General features: G+C 35.1%; 1 protein-coding gene across 1 annotated transcript in view; it reads left to right on the plus strand.

Moving 5' to 3' along the window:
• CNTN5 (contactin 5) overlaps positions 1 to 18,132 on the plus strand; it is a 440,969-nt gene that overhangs the window by 255,596 nt on the left and 167,241 nt on the right. Inside the window, exons 8-9 of the mRNA XM_060157909.1 lie at positions 7,738 to 7,865; positions 10,130 to 10,302. Of these exons, the coding sequence (XP_060013892.1) occupies positions 7,738 to 7,865; positions 10,130 to 10,302 (301 nt within the window). The remainder of the gene's footprint in view (positions 1 to 7,737; positions 7,866 to 10,129; positions 10,303 to 18,132) is intronic.

Here is an 18,132-nt window from a genome sequence, read left to right on the forward strand (position 1 = left end):
CCCTATAATTTGAGTGTTGGTGCTTTTAATGTTGTCCCAGAAGTCTCTGAGACTGTCCTCAATATTTTTCATTCTTTTTTCTTTATTCTACTCTGCAGTAGTTATTTCCACTATTTTATCTTCCAGGTCACTTATCCATTCTTCTGCCTCAGTTATTCTTCTATTGATTCCTTCTAGAGCATTTTTAATTTCATTTATTGTGTTGTTTTTCGTTATTTATTTGCTCTTTAGTTCTTCTAGTTCCTTGTTAAATGTTTCTTGTATTTTTTTCCGTTCTATTTCCAAGATTTTGGATCATCTTTACTATCATTACTCTGAATTATTTTTTAGGTAGACTGCTTATTTCCTCTTCATTTGTTTGTTCTGGAGGGTTTTTACCTTCCTCCTTCATCTGCTGTTTATTTCTCTGTCTTCTCATTTTGTTTAACTTACTGTGTTTGGGGTCTCCTTTTTGCAGGCTGCAGGTTTGCAGTTCCCATTGTTTTTGGTGTCTTCCTGCAGTGGCTAAAGTTGGTTCAGCGGGTTGTGTAGGTTTCCTGTTGAAGGGGGCTGGAGCCTGTGTTCTGGTGGATGAGGCTGTATCTTGTCCTTCTGGTGGGCAGGACCACGTCCGGTGGTGTGTTTTGTGGTGTCTGTGAAGTTCTTATGATTTTAGGCAGCCTCTCTGCTAAGGGTGGGTTTGTGTTCCTGTCTTGCTAGTTCTTTAGCATAAGGTGTCCAGCACTGGAGCTTGCTGGTCGCTGAGTGGAGCTGGGCCTTAGAATTGATATGGGGATCTCTGGGAGAACTTTCACAATCTGATATTACGTGGGGCTGGGAGGTGTCTTGTGGGCCAATATCCTGAACTCGGCTCTCTGACCTCAGAGACTCAGGCCTGACACTTTGTTGGAGCATCAAGACCCTGTCAGCCACACAGCCAGGTACATGGGTAGTTTCTTGATTTTTCGGAAGTCTGAGGTCTTCTGCCAGCGTTCAGTAGGTATTCTGTAGCAGGTGTTCCACATGTAGATGTATTTTTGATGTATTTGTGGGGAGGAAGATGATCTCCATGTCTTATTCTTCTGCCATCTTGGAGGTCTCTGGTGTGCTGAAGAGCTTGCTGAAATGCAGATTCCTGAAATCCACTCCCAGACTTGAGTCAATATGCCGAGGTTGGGCCCCAAGATGTGAGCCCCAAGATTTTTAACCATGTCCTCTATTCCTTTGTGTATTACTTCTTAAAACTACATGCTTTTCTATAATTACCTCAAAATATTTCGTATAAATAAATGCATTAATTAATTATTTTTTTAAAAGTATTTTACTATAGCATCAAAAAAAGGATAAATCTGACAAAAGATATCTAAGACCTGTAGACTGATAACTACAAAATATTTCTTAGAGAAATTTTAAATGACCTAAATAAATGGAGATATGTCATGTTCATGTACTGTAAAGCCATATTGTTAAAGTGTTAATTTTTTTCTGAAAATTGAGCTAAAGATGCACTGAAATTCCAATCAAAATCTCAGTGGGCTTTTTCAAAATTGGCAAGCTAATTGAAAAATTCATATGGAAATGCAAAGAATATAGCCAAAACAGCTCTGAAAAAGAAGAGCAAAGTAGAAAGAATTAACTTACATGACTTCAAGACAAATCATACTGATACAGTAATCAAGACAGTAGATCAATGAGATAGCAGAGACAGTTAAGTAATTGTTGACCTACACATATAATGTTAATTGATGTATCTTTTGGGCGGGGATTTTGCAAGCAACTTTTTATTAAGGAAATGCCAAACATTTACAAAAATAGAGAAAACAGTTTAATGAACAGCTATTTGCAGTTTCACCAATTTTTGACTCATCAATGTTTCATCTATGCCCCAACCTAATTCCCTGTGCCTCCGTGAATTATTTTTAAGCAAACCCCAGACCACTCCATCACTTCATGCGGTAAGTACAGTCAATTCTCATTTTTCTGTGTATCTATGTTCTATAAATTCATCACAAACACTGAATTAGCAAATACTGAACCATTGTTCATGGGGGAAAAACAGGGTTATGTTCCTGCAAGCCTCTGATCACCTTGTGGACAACTGGTCAGTACATAGCCTTGTCTTATGCATGTCTGTTTAAAGACATCTGATATAATATATAATGGTGATTTATTAACTTTGAACTCATGGTCAACAACACCATAACTCATAATGGAAAGAGGTTTACCTAATGCATCGTTTTTCTCTGTAATGTACAGCTAATGGATTTTTTTTTAATTGGAGTATAGTTGTTTCACACTGTTTTGTCAGTTTCTGCTGTACAGCAAAGTGAATCATCCATACATATACATATATCCCCTCTTTTTTGGATTTCCTTCCCATTTAGGTCACAACAGAGCATCCAGTAGAGTTCCCTGTACTATACAATAGGTTCTCATTAGTTATCTATTTTATGCATAGTAGTGTATATATGTCAATCCCAGTCTCCAAGTTCATCTCACTACCATTCCCCCTTGGTATCCATACGTTTGTTCTTTATGTCTGTGTCTCTGTTTCTGCTTTGCAAACAAAATCGTCTATACCATTTTTCTAGATTGCACATATATGTGTTAATATACGGTATTTGTTTTTCTCTTTCTGACTTACTTCACTCTGTATGACAGTCTCTAGGTCCATCTATGTCTACAAATGACCCAATTTCATTCCTTTTTATTGCTGAATAAATATTGTATATATGTACCACATCTTCTTTATCAATTCCTCTGTTGATGGACGTTTAGATGCTCAACATCACTAATTATTAGAGAAATGCAAATCAAAACTACAATGAGGTATCACCTCACACTGGTCAGAATGGCCATCATTAAAAACTCTACAAACAATAAATGCTGGACAGGGTGTGGAGAAAAGAGAACCATCTTAACACTGTTAGTAGGAATGTAAATTGATACAGCCACTATGGAAAACAGTATGGAGGTTCCTTAAAAAACTAAAAATAGAACTACCATATGACCCAGCAATCCCACTACTGGGCATATACCCAGAGAAAACCATAATTCAAAAAGATACATGCACCCCAATGTTCATTGCAGCACTATTTACAATAGCCAAGACATGAATGCCAATTAATTTTTGACAATGGAGAGAAGATAGTCTTTTCCAAATGGTGGCACAGAACAACTGGATAACCATATACTAAATAAATAAATAGTTAGATTCCTACCTCATAGCATGAACAAAATGTAACTCAAAATGAATCATAGACATAAACATAAAAATTAAAACTATAGAACATCAAAAAGAAAACATAGAAAAACTTTGTGACCTTAGGTTAGGTAACAAACCTAACCTATTGCTTAGTACAACAACAAAAGCACAAAGCATGAAATAGATTGGACTTCATCAACCAAGAACTTCTGCTGTTGGAAAAATGCTAAGATATGCCAGAAACTGGCAAAAAATATTTGCCAGTCTGATACCTGCAAAAGGAATTCTATATAGAATATAAAAAGAACTGTCAAACCTCAATAACAACTCCATAAAATGGTAAAATATTCTCACACTCTCTTCACCCAAGAAGATATACAGATGGAAAATAAGCAAATATAAAGATGCTCAACATCAGCAGTCATTAGGGAAATGGAACTTATAACAACAAGATTCTAGAGTACCTGCTTATCATAATCACTAAAATTAAAAAGACTGACCATATCAAGTGTTGCAAGAACTCTCACACTGGGATGCTAGAAATGTAAAGTGGCACAACCATGTGGAAACAGTATGGCAGCTTCTTAAAAAGTTAAACATAAAACTAACCAGATGATCTAGTCATTACAGTTCTAAGTATTTATCCAAAAGAAATAAAGCAAATATTCATAAAATACATATATACAAATCTTCATAGCAGCTTTATTTGTAATAGCCACAAGCTGAAAATAACACAAGCATCCACCAAAAGGTGAAGGATATGCAAGTTGTGCCATCTACACACAGTAGAATACTGCTCAGCAATGAAGAGGAATGGATTCTTGATCATTGTAACAAGGATGACACTCAATTTAATGTCAACTTAATTATGCTGAGTGAAATTAACTAAAAAAAAGGAGTACATAGTGTTGAGTCTATTTATATAAAATTTTGTAAAAGTGAAAACTTACTCCAGTGATAGAAAGCAGATCAGTAGTAGTCCAGTGATAAGGGTGGTATGAGAAGGGGCTGGGGGGAGAGAATACAGAGGAGCACAGGGAAGATTTGAGGGGGACATATATGTTGATGATCTCGACGATGCTAATTAATGGTTTCATGACTGTATATCTATAAGTGAGAACTTTTCAAAGTTATACACTTTAAACATGCGAGCTTATTATATGCCTATTATACATCAGTAAAGCTGTTAAAAAAAAATTGGCAGCTCTCATTGACCTAAAATAAAGATCAGATATTTTTCATAGTATGAGAGGTCCTGCATAATCTTACTCCATGTCTACCTCTCCAGTCTCACCTTGAGCCACTCTCTGCTCCTGCTTTTTATATGCCATCATAATCGGCCATTTCATTCTTCAAGGTCTTGTGGTCTTTCCCATCTGGGGGCCTTACAAATGTCATTCCCTCTGCTTTCCCCCACTTTGCCTAGTTAGCTCTCTTTCATCCTTCAGTGCTCACTGCAATACTTCACTCAGAAAAGATTCATCACCCTAAATAGTTGAGGCTTTCATAGTAAGAACTTTCCCTGGCACTCTCTACTTTTTCTTTTTAAAAATTTGTCACAAATTTTGTTTAAAATTTTGAGTAAATTTTCAATTAATGTCTACACACACCACAAAAATAGAATAATTTACATATATTATCAAGTTAATACTGTTAAAGAACTAGTTAGATATAATTATTATAGTTTTACATATAAGGAAAGAGACTGAGTAATTTTAAGATCACACAAGTACTCGTCAATGGCAGTGATTTGAACGCGACCCTCTCTGACTTTAAAGCACACAGTCTCAATTAGTGATTAATGATTCCGTGATATAATATCCATCATGATAGGGTACCAGAAAAAATCTAATCTGGAAGTCAAAGCATGATATCTAAATAATATGGCAGCAGGTGCATAGGTGGTACTCCCAGACAAGCACTTGGAAGGGTCTAAAATAGGTTGTACTATCTGACAGGTAAGCCAAACATGGAAATGGAGAGTCCAGAAAATGATCCTGAAATTTGGAGATCAAGATAGGCATCAGGAAGTTAGCAATGAATCCTTGCAAGATAGGGTAAGCACAATGGTATACTAGGTAGATTGTGGTACTAGGCAAGTTACCAAGGCAAAGATCCAGTAACTAAGTGCAAGATGAGAACCAAGACATCTCCAGGTCGAGGCAGAAACTTGTGGAGAAATTTAGAGACCAGAAGAGAGTAAATGTGCCTTGATACTAAGTGCTAGAATGCTGGTTTGCATTTCTAAAATTTCTCCCTGTCCACAACAAGACCGTCACCTTACCACTCCCTTATTACCCCATTCCAAGTTCAAGGATGTCTCAGAAGAATTAGTCTACAAATCTGAAGATTCCAAATGTAGGAGTCACATGGTAATAGCATAGGGCAGAAGACAAAGAAGCTAGAAATTGCAAACAAATATTAATTCAGTATTCAATTATCTCAGTATTTGTTTGCAATAGCCAGATGTTATAATATAAATTGCATTCATTGTCTATTCTATTTTTTTCTTTTCTAAATTAAAAAAAGAGCTTATCTGATAAGGATTTGCAACTTGAATCAGTAGATCAGGCTTTTGGTTAAATGACATTGTCACTTGACAGGTAAAAAACACCATCGTATTCAAAATTCTTCATCCTCCAAGTGGATCAGTGGCCTAAAGTACAGGAGTGTTCATAAACTATCTTTGTAATATATTGCCTCCTGTCAGTGAGAAAGGACTTATCTTAAATTAAGAGCTAAAATACTACCAATATCTAAGATACATTTATTTCTTTAAAGGGGGTGACATTTTTCTAAGATACATTTATTTCTTTAAAGGGGGTGACATTTTAAGCCAAACTTCTCACCTGCTAGATTAGAATTTACACCAGTCAGTAAAATGTAGACATTTTCACAATATTAATAATCTGCACAAACTGTAGTAATTTAACTACATTTCAATAAAATGTGTCATTCTCACAAGAGAAGGCTTATTTGTTTATAAAAAGTATAATCTTTGCTTTCAAATAAATCTTTTTGTAGCATGTGTATCTTTGTGATTGAAATGGAATGAGTACATATATTCCATTTTTATAAAAATAGTGCTATCTAAATAACAAACAGAATTTTTCATTGACCATCTTAAATGGATTATATAACTTCAGAGACCACTGTGTTTTCCAAATGTCTCATTAATATCCCTGCTAGACATAAATTACAGTCAAATCCTCTATTCCTAGTTTGGCTTGCTTCTAAATTTGGCTCCCTTCTCATACATTGTAAATCAAATTTGATCCATATTGAAAATCCATATTGAGAACAGTAAACTGGTCTCTTTATGGATAATAATATGTAAGTATAAATTAATAAGCAATATTCAGCAGCCTAGAATCTAATCCAATTGTTAAAAGTTCAATGCTGCCCATAACCATGAGTTCTGGACTGATTGGCAAAACTGAATACATATTTTAAAATAACATAAAGGATGTTGATAAATTGATTTAGCCATTATTCTTGTATCTTAAATAGTTTAATGTTATCATGTTGCCCTGCAATAAACTATTCTTTTCAGAACTAGGAAGATCCAATTTTAGGATTTTAAGTTCAGTGAGACCTTTAATAGTTTTCTACCTAAAGTAGCACATACTGTTACTTCCTCTTTCCTAAGTCAGTCTAAATTCTAGTGGCATATCAAATAAAATCACAACAGCCATTTCTGTTATGTCTCGGGTTGCTTCAGTAGGTCGATGCACTGGTGAAATAATAGGTTATACTTCAGGAGCATAAGAAGGAGAAAAGGACAAAAATTCTAATTAAGTTTGATATCCTTATATTTCTGGAATGATGAATACACAGGAGAATATGGTAATCCTGAATGTCAACCTCATTTTCACAGAACTTCTAAAAATTTTTAATAATGCTTTAATTTCTCACCTTCATATAAGACTCAAGATCCAGTTTTGATAAAGGTCTTGAAAGAGCCCAAATGCAAACTCAGATGTCATGCTTTTATGTTTGAAAAATGCAGTACGAGCAGCCCAGGTTTCAGGTATCAGGTCTGTCACGCCCTTGCTACACGGGTTGCACTGCAGAGAAACCACCATAAATCATCTCGAGGCTGTATACAATTAATTTTATGTTTGTACTTGTCCTCCTCTATGTTTTTATGATGTTTCTTTTTATATTTGATTTTTGAGGTCATTCTTGGTTTGAGGTGAAATACCTCAAGCTTAATATTAAAATAACACTGGTGATATTATAGTATAAGTTTTAATAACCAAATTCAGGGTCACCTTTTTTTCCACAAGTTTTAAAAGGAACTGTCATAAAGTTGTCAAAAGAAAAATAACCCGTAACTCCCTAACCTTTTTAAATATAAGAAGGTGTTATGTGGGTTTATTGCATAATTTCTTGAAGGGCAAAACATTTCTACTATCACTGCATATTTTCACAGTGATCCTTTACCTTATTTATTATTACTTGGAAGTGGTTTCAGATTTCATGAGAGTTTCTTACCACTTACTTGATTTGCAGTAAAACAGGAAAAAAAAAACCTTTTTAATAATTTTCAGAATAGCTATTCTTCCAGACGGGAGTCTACGGATCTTAAATGCTTCTAAATCAGATGAGGGAGAGTACGTGTGCCAAGGGGAAAATGTCTTTGGTTCTGCTGAAATCATAGCTTTCGTTTCTGTGAAAGGTAAGAAAATGTGGCTAAATGTTTTATAAGCATAGTTTCATGGCCTTATCAGAAAGTGAATAAATATAACGTGCATGTATGTGTATTTGCATATATGTGTGTGCATGTTCCTGTTCAAGAAATATATTGTACACAAAGAACTAACACAGTCGAATTGTCCCTTTCCATTATTTAGGGGACTATGAAGAAAGGAACACCTTGTTGGTAGAAATTTAAATATTATGCTCTGAACAAACTATGTGGGAGGTTAAAGAAAGCTTTCTGAAGTTTTAGTCGATGTCTCAAAATTTAAAAGTATACCAACAGTATAAAAATATTTTCCTGAATCAAGATTAATTTTAGCATCAATCAGTAATATTCCTTTGTTACCACTTCAACTGGGGATTTGGGGCAAAAAAAAAGAGTAGCAAAAGGAGGACATGAACATGTGGTGTTGAAATATACATCAGATGAACTGACACCAGAGCTACTCTTTGATTTCTGCATCAATGGAATTTTTATACACTGTAACTTTTTAGTATGCTTAAATGTTTCTGTTAGTTTTCTGACAGTTTTCTAGTTCTAAAGTGAACTAGATTCCAAGTCTAGAACATTCTTTTGAGACTACCTGTCATTGTTTAGTACTAAGAAAATCTCCTATCTTAGACATTCTCTTCATTTGGTAAAGGAATACTTTTCACGATGAAGTATATCACTAATTTTTTCCATTTGTGCATGTAGTATATAATGAATCATACTTTGGCCATAAAAAATATAGTAATGTTCATTTTCCTCTTTCTTTAGAAAGAGAAATGTAATTAAAATAGCCAGCACTCTGATATTTTAGAAAAGAGGCAAACATCCAGGGAAGGAAGGAACATAATTTTAAAAATGTCTTCACTTATAGCATACATTACTGGAATCCAAGTCAGTCTTCCAGTCCAGGTCTCGTTCCTTGTGTGTGCTAAACAACGTTTTTCATAGTGAGGCAATGCTGGATCCACAGACTTTTTAAATTTAATAATAACAAAAATGTTCTCTGTTAATCACGAGTTAAGTGGAATATTTAGTTACTCAGAACATTCCAACATTCTCACAGTTTAAACTGCAGTATGCTGTGATGATCTGTCTTCTCTGATGAAGACAGAATTTAGAATACCACACAGAATATTTGACTTCCAGAATGTTAATATTTACTGTGGCATTCCTTTCCTGGTATCACTCTTTCTGAGACTGCTTTGAAGGAGGCTGCATATTAAAGGATCTTATCAGTGGTTAACCATGGTCTTTCATCAGACTATGCTATTGCAAACAGTAGAGCTGAAATAGGAAAATTAGGATAATTTTTCATCTGTGTCAGGCTTCTTGAGGTATCTACAATCAGGAACCTAATTAGGAAAAAAGAAAGTATCAAAATCCTGTCTCCATCACCTCCCTACTTTATTAAAAAAAATATCATATTGCAGTTGTTTGATCATTAGCTTAACTAACCCTTAGATGTACAGCTGGTATTAGCCTTTATTTGTTTAAAGTTGCTCTAAACCCAGTAAAAATGTATCTATTTTTAAAAAAATTTAACTGAATCATTAAATAGTTAATGTAAACATTTTTTCTCAAAAAACATTTCTATTCAATATTTTGCCTTTTTTTTTAGATCTCAATTAAAGCATCCACTGTCTATCAAAGGGGATATTTTATAATCAGCCAGAGGTGCCTCTTCTACTCCTCTACTTACAAGGTTTTGTAAACTATAAAGTGAATGCAAGCTGGTATAGTAGTAGTAGTAGTATAGTTTTTATCTCCTTTAAGATAGTAATTTGAAGGGAGGTGCTCTGTATAACCTTTAAAGTGAACTTACTTGAATTATTCCTCCTTAGATGTGAAGTATTTTTTATTGTAAAAATTATTTTATTTATACCTGATGATCCTTGAAGGTGGACAGGGAGGCTACAGCTTCTTTTTTCTAATGTTCCTCCTTCTAGAGCACCAATTGCTCTTTCTAGTTATGTAGTCTTTCCTCTTTTTCATCCAAGCTGACTTCTTAACAGGAATAGGGACTTTTAAATCATCTGTTCCCTACAAATGCTAATATTTCAATTAATATGGTAATATTTGGTAATATTACCAAATGGTAATATTTCAATTAATAATAGTTTATTAAAAGATATGTATCTGGAGCAACTATATTACACAGATTCCTTGTTTAATTTTTCTCTATTATTTAAAATGCAGAATGAAGGTGAAAACTATACGTTATGCTAATTAACATATTTTTATTTCTATAGAACCTACAAGAATAGAACTTACTCCTAAAAGAACAGAGTTAACAGTGGGAGAAAGCGTTGTCCTTAACTGCAAAGCAATTCACGATGCTAGTTTGGATGTCACTTTCTACTGGACACTGAAAGGACAGCCTATCGATTTCGAGAAAGAAGGTGGACATTTTGAAAGCATCAGGGCCGTAAGTTAATAAAATTTTATTCTTTGAGTAATAATACTTTTAGAAATTTAGACTCAAATGTAAAAACCTTCTTCTCTGTGAAATGTTAAGGAAAAATTAGGACAAAATTCAAATTGATTCAAACAATTATTTTATTTCATTATTTTATGTTATGTCAAACCAAAAATAATACTTATTTAAAGCTCCCCCAGTAAGAAATTGGGAATACTTGATTATGCAGATCTGGTTTCTTTGCCATTTTTTTTCTATTTGATTAGTATTGTCAATATTTACACCTTACTTCTCAAAAGTTATGTGGCTACATAAACATAAAAGTGTTATTTAAAGCATTCTTAGCAATTACGATACAATAAATAAATGAAATAAGCCTGCCTGTCCTACTCCTGAAGAAATAGTAATTCTTGGAGATTCTTTAATCTGTCACAGGCTATAGAGCTTAAACATGCAACCCAAAGTCAGAAATGCAGATTAACCTTAGACAAACATTCACAGACATGCTCATTTCTCATCTGCCAAATCTTTCCTTGTATTATCTTTTATATATCTATGTGACAATCAACTAAATGGAGTAAGAAATCTTTTGAACCAAATTCTACAGTATGATCATAGTGTCTTAACAGAGAAGTAGAAAAATGATCTTTTCCCCCACAGGCTTTTTTGAAACATAAAAGAGTAACATAATGATGGAGAGAGACAAGGGCAATGGAACTCGGGTGGCAGAGAGAGATTTTGGCTGAAATATCTCTTCTATATTGGTTAAAGAGGTGGATCCAAATACAAACTATGCCTACAAATACAATTTAAAATGCTGCCACATACGTATTAACATCAGTTTATTCTTCTGTAAACATTATGGGAAGCACTGGTAGACCACAGCTGTAATGAGCCCAAACATATAAAACTTGGCTTGGATTGAATTTTATTTTAAAGGTAATGTGATACAGTGGGAAAAGTCCTAGACCCAAAGTAAGGAATTTTCTGGGTCAAGACCCAGCTCAGTCTTTAATCAGCTGTGTAACAAAAAGCCAGTCACTTGATTTGCCTTGGCATTAATCACATAGAGCACTAAAGTGAGGGAGTTGGACCAGATAATTTCTAAGACCCCTTCTTACTCTAGAATTTGATAAATTTGTATTAGCAGAATAGTAAGAATGAATTTTCTTTGTTGCATTTGCCAATGTAACTTAAAGTAAACATTTTCTTCTAAATTATTCTTTTCATCCTGATTTACTTTGCAGTTAATGAGAGACTGTATAAATAAGAAAAAATTACCCAACTGCATTATTCACATCTCATTAAATAAATCAATTTTGTCAATGGTTATGTCATATACAAAATATTTAGATCGTGTTAAACTCATTTTCCTCGAATTTGCGACTTTTCTTTTTTATTTACCTTGGGTCGATCATAGCTTCAAATTTTGAACAACTTTTATGTTATGAATGTCATAAAACAAAACCAGAAAAATATGACACAAAAATATTACATTTGAAAACAAAAAAATATACCATCAAAAATATTTATTCTTAGGATTACCTGTAAACATTCATTTTGATTGATCAGAAATATAAAGAAAAAATATGTCTAAATTTTGTTTTTTCTTCATAGAAGCAGGCTTCCTCTTTATTTTAAAATATCAGTAGAGAAATTAATGGTCTGATAAATTATATGAATTCTTGTTTTTGTCTCTTATATGTTACCACTTTAGTTTCAGGTCCATTCATTTGTATAAATAAATACCTTTAATCCTTTTCATAAGGTTCGCAGTCAATAATACCTGCTGTATCTCTCTTTACACATATGCTGTTCCTGCCCTTGAGAATTACAAAATTGACTCCTTACTCCATGCAAACCTATATTGCTACAAGCCATAATAAATTGAGCTCAGTTTGTAGACAGTGGTAATAAACTCCAGAATAGAAAAATAAAGCAAATTAATATATTGAGAAGTGAGAAAAATATTTAGCTTAAGGTTATGTAGAATATATCACTTTAGCTTATTTTAAAAAAATAATAGATATATGTTTGTACTTAAAATATTTGGAAGCTTCAGAACTGCAAAGTTAGAAGAAATTGTCTATTCCCTCTACCCCAATTACCTCAAACACTGATTGGGTCCTCGTGGGCTTCAAGGACATACATGGGAGAGAATCCCATTCTGTGACTTGAAAAAGTCAGAGAAAAAAAAGAAAAACATTCTATCCCCATCCTGCCTTTCACCTTGTGAAATATAATATGTCTGAGAAATAACATGTTTTAGAAGGAGGGATGAAAGTGTTATAAGGAAGTGAGATTTGGGAAGGCCTCTGGTCATGTGGATACTTTCTGTTTGAGAGGCCAATTGAAGACTCTGGGAATAAGAGGGCAGGCCAGGGTTCAGAAGAGAGCCTAGTGGGGTGATCTATGGTTTGCTTTGAGTTTCAAAGGAGAGCCATTGACGAGACCTTAGGGGTATAGGCTGGTCCAACAGAGTAAGAAAGTCCAGCAGGATTCGGGACTTAAGCAGGAATAGAGTGTGCCTTTGACTGAAGTACTCTTTAGGTTAACTGACCTGGCCCTAACCCACCAGTGTGTGATTGAATGGGGGTTAATCAGAAGAGAAAGGGGGGTATATATTTCAAGTATATTAACACTGCATAGTGTCAAATGAATCAACCAAATCTCTGAAAAAAAAAGCAAAAATATACCAATTGTGTTGATACTTTCCATCTTGTAGTGCCAAAATATAGCTTAATGAAGTTCTCCACCTTTCAACTTGTTATAGTGATATCTTTTATACACAGCCATTGGTTTACAGATGAAGCTCTAGGAAAAATTTTATGTGTAACCTTTATAACACCTATAGACAAGGTATATTTATGTTTTAAATAAAAGAGTGCTTTTGGACTGTAAGAGAGTGAATAAATAAACATATAATCACATCAGGTTAAAAGAATAATAGCTATTGCTTTGAAATCTATAATGAAAATGCTTCTATTTCCCTTGCCTCTTGACTTAGGGCATGTTTTACAAACCCAGAAATTTGACTGATTTTTGGAGTGAATCCATTATTGAAGCCACTGTTCAAAGGGTCCAAACAATCAATTAGTCTGTAAACATTTGATCCAATTCACCCAAATCCCTTTTTTGGCAATGATATGAGTTAACTGAAGGTGGCAAATTAGTGAGGCTATTCTCAAGATTTAATTTAGATTCAATTGTACAAGCAAAGTGCTGTCCAGGATCCAAGTTAAAATACATGGCCTTTCACCCCTAAGAGAGCACAGATTAAGGAGACAGACAGCAGGGTGGGCTAGTAATCTGCTATCACAGTGCTATCACTAGAGAACTCTACATACAGCTGGCAGAAGAATTTGGTATTTGAACTGGACCTGGACTGGTAGAATTTTGCCAGGTGTTAGGAGGAGAAGCTGCATTTCAGACAGAGACAGCAGGTGAAGCAAAGACGAGGCAGAGAGTTTAGAGCACGTCTCGGGAACAGTGAGGAACATGTAGCCCTGATGGCATAGTGATGACACAGAGTAGAGAATAAGTCACTATTTGTTGAATACATTTAAAGGAGAGCAGCAGAGGCCTCCTTGTTAAAGGCACTGATTTCGGAGTCATGGAATTTGGGTTTTATTTGGAATGCAACAGGGAGCCATGTGACTCAGATTTGTTCTTTAAGAAGATAATTCTGACAGCTGTGTGGAGCAGGGGTTGAACATGAGGCAGACTTTACATTCATTCCAGGCAGGTTAAGCAGAGGTTACAATGAGGAATCGACCATTATAAGCTTCAGCCTTAAATAACCACCCTGTTATCAAATAATTATTTGCAATCGTGCTTTGACACAATTGTGTTTTGACACAGTTTTTTATGTTGGTCAGAGGTCTTTGAGAACCTATTAATACTCTCAGGATGTCTGAACAGCACCTGAACATGGCCGTGTGACTCCAAAGCCACAGTCTTAATGGAGGACTATGGTGATTCATTGTTCTCCAGAGACTTGAAATCCCTAATTATTCATTGAAGATGTAAGCTAGTTTTAATCCCTACAACGCATAAAGATCAGTTACACTGAATATCATGGAAGCCTGTAATTTGTTCCTTTTGGAGCAGAGAAAAAAGCCAAATATTTGTAATCAGGAAGGTTGGCAAAAGAAGAACTGCCCTTTCCATTGTGAGCTCTCCAAATGTGATAAATTGCAACTAAATGGGCAACCAAATCAAAGTGCACTATTTCATGGTCCTTCATATTCACTCAATCCTCTGGTTATAACAATACACTCAGGAAAGCAGAGTAGGGATGTTTGAGTCCATTTTTAAATGAGGAAACAGAAGCATAAGACTTTTCCAGGCCACATGAATTCTAAATTGGGGTAAAAATATTAAATACACTGTGATTTTTAAACTACGTTATGTTGATTCTCCTTTGTAAAGCTCACCCTCTCCACATTCATTGACCATTATGTGTTCAGCCCTTGCCTATAAACTGTGGGAAATAAAAATAAAAGGGAGATTTGGTTCTGATCTTCAGTAAATGTAAAGATGGCATAGAACATAAAGTAATTCAAGAAAAATATGACCATAAAAATTACTAGTTTTTGTTAGAGCCAAATACTGTTGGAGACCAGAAAAGAGATTAATGTGAATTTTTTTTATCATTGTGCAGAAAAGTGAGGAAAGGAATTAATTTATCACCTGCTATATGCCAAGCACTCAGCTTATATATATATATGTATATTATATATATATATAATATACATATATATATACACACAAACAATAGCTCATCAATTCCTCATAACAATCATATAAAGTAATATTATTTGGGAAGAAGGTGCCACCTGATGTAGACCTCAGAGGATGAGTAGCATTAGGATAGGAAAAGAAAAAAGAGAAAGTCAACCTTAGATCAGAAAAGATATTGTATCTCAGGGTTACAAGGGATCCTGGAGATTATTGAGCTAGTCCTGGATTGGTACATGGATTCTCCATCAGTATCATCAGTGTCCACTGTAATCCTTTTAGTGATGAGGAACTCACTCCTCTGACGTAGTCCATTCCACTACCAACCAGATCTGAATGTCAGAAAATTAGAAAGTTGGAGTAATTATGATAATCTGTATACTAAGCATAGGAATCATAAGGGAACATGCCTGATTCATAGCCCTGATTTGTGTGGAGTATTAGGTGAGTGAAGGGGCCAGAATATAAACTCCTTAATACCATAAGATTTTTTATTAGCTGAAAGTAGTAGCCTATGTCAGTCTTCTTATCATGGTTACTTCTGTTCCTACTTTGTCTTCTTAGGAATTAACCACTATTTCTTAAGGAGTAAAAGTGTCAGAGTAGGGCTTCCCTGGTGGCGTGGTGGTTGAGAGTCTGCCTGCCAATGCAGAGGACACGGGTTCGAGCCCTGGTCTGGGAGGATGCCACATGCTGCGGAGCAACTGGGCCCATGAGCCACAACTGCTGAGCCTGTGCGTCTGGAGCCTGTGCTCCGCAACAAGAGAGGCCGCAATAGTGAGGGGCCTGCGCACCACAATGAAGAGTGGCCCCCGCTTGCCACAACTGGAGGGGGCCCTCGCACAGAAACGAGGACCCAGTGCAGCCATAAATAAATAAATAAATAATTTAAAAGAAAAAGAAGTGTCAGAGTAGAAGACAGCAAGTGCTCAACTGGTACCATTCTCTTTCCCAATGGATAAAAGTTAATGTTGTAAAAATAAATGAAATCACTGGACATACTGCCAGGGTTTACTGAGGCACAAAGCTCTTAGGACTTTGAGACCATCTGCTGCACCATCTTCATTATATTAACAGGTGTAAGTCTTGGAGGCACTTCATAACTGATCAGAAAATGTGTGAAAGGCCGAAAATCAACAGTTCTACTAAAGTCACAAGTTCTCTTTGGCTCATTCTTCTCACTAGTAATAGTCATACTTCCAAGTAGTATGGCCTCCTGGACTCTGAGCCCTACCCCTCCCTGTCTGGCAAAGGGCTTGTCCATCCTCATCACTCAATTTCTTGCCTCCTGGATCTTTGTCTTGCTCTGAATCCTGGTAATTCACCAAGTTTCTGTACAGAACTCTGCTGTAATCTTTTGATTGCATATATTAGATTTATAACAGTTTTCTCCCAGTCTTTCACCTAGTTTAACAAAAGAAATTACATTGTCACTTTAATAGGACAGAATAGAGTAATAACCAATCAAAGCTTGGGAGCTAAAGAGAGGTTACACTCAAAGGTCCAAGAATTTTCAGATCATTCCAGAAAGTGTACCACATCCATGCTTCCTGCTTGTCTGTGTTAGAGAATGTGCCTCCATCTACTCTCTTCTCAAAGTAGTAACAGTTCCCATGGCAGAAAAGAATACACATCTTCTTAGTGTGTGTATGTTTCATGCAGTCACATGAACATGACTAAAATATGCCATTAACACTTGTGATTCTGTGACATTTTATGTATTAATGACATAAGCTAAACTATGGGGTCCCCCAAAGCAAAGGCTAATATTCTGTTTTATTTTTGATCACTTTGTATGTCGATACAACAGTCACTCTGTCTATATTTGTTGAAGAAAAAAATAAACAATAAAAATAAAAACTGTAAAAGCATTTTCTCAGCTTAGCCCACTACTGCATTATTTCATGTTCTAACATAATTAATTAACTACTGCATAAAATTCTGCTAAATTATATTGCAGAATAGTTTATTTCATTGCTTTTTTATGCAAAATTAGACATTCACTTTAGCCCAGTTTGGAACTGAATAGAAGATGACTGCCTTAGATGACATCGAAGGCAGCCTATTATTGAGAGACTCTTCCTTAACTCTTGGGCTTTTCACCTGAGTAATCTGTTAACCACAATACCCCATCACAATCACAGCTGATGGTAACACCATATTGATTATCCACCTCCATTTTTATTTGAACTGGCATCTGGCCCCACAAAGCAAAATTTGAAGTGCGCCTCATGACTTTTTGTAGTTTGTCAGATGTAGTCCAATCAGGTAATGCTTCCAAAGGCACACATATTAAAAGACAGTTTTAGCCATCTAAGTCACAAGCTTCACTTTGTTCATTTAAAGGTAGTCCACCAAAACAAACCTTCTGGGTATGGTATTATGGTGACCATATAGAGCTTTTTTGTTCATTTAGAGGCTCCACTTTTGATAGCTGTTTTTATCTTTATGATACATTTACATAGCATTATGAGTAATATAAAAGTTACTAGTTTCTCTGCAATGTGCTTTAGTGCAGAACTGCAGGTTTACTTTTTGTTTTTGGTTTGTTTTTCTTTTGAAAGAGAGACAGGGAAAATAGAGCTTCTTGAAGAGAAAGGCAATTTTAGTATTGGCCATTCTGAGAAAAATCAGATTAATAGCCTGTGTTCTGTGACCTCTGAGAGGATAAAAGTACCATACTTCCCAGAGATTGTCATCAGAGTCAGGTGAGATGTTTCAGGTTATTGGATGGGGAAAAGTGGGCAGTAAGAAATAGAAAACACTCTTTTATCTCTTAACAGAATTTGCTTTCCTAGATTGTAAACTCCAGATATTAAATATGCTTTTAGCTCACTAACTCCAGAAATGAAGTGGTTACATGTCTAGGACTCCATATTTATTTTCTCTTTTGGAAGTTTTGTTTTTCTCCAAAATTATTTTCCCATTTCATGCATATATTAACTCAGATCCAATCAAATAAATATTTAATCCTGAATGAAGTGCTTCTGTCTTTGGTAATGTGACTACTTGTAGGCCCCAGTAAGTTTTTGCAACCATTGTTATTGTTTTTAACCTTGGCCATGAAGCCTATCTGATTTTTTCCAGTGATGTTTA

This window comes from Lagenorhynchus albirostris, chromosome 9 (genome assembly GCF_949774975.1).
Source record: "Lagenorhynchus albirostris chromosome 9, mLagAlb1.1, whole genome shotgun sequence".
NCBI lineage: Eukaryota > Metazoa > Chordata > Mammalia > Artiodactyla > Delphinidae > Lagenorhynchus > Lagenorhynchus albirostris.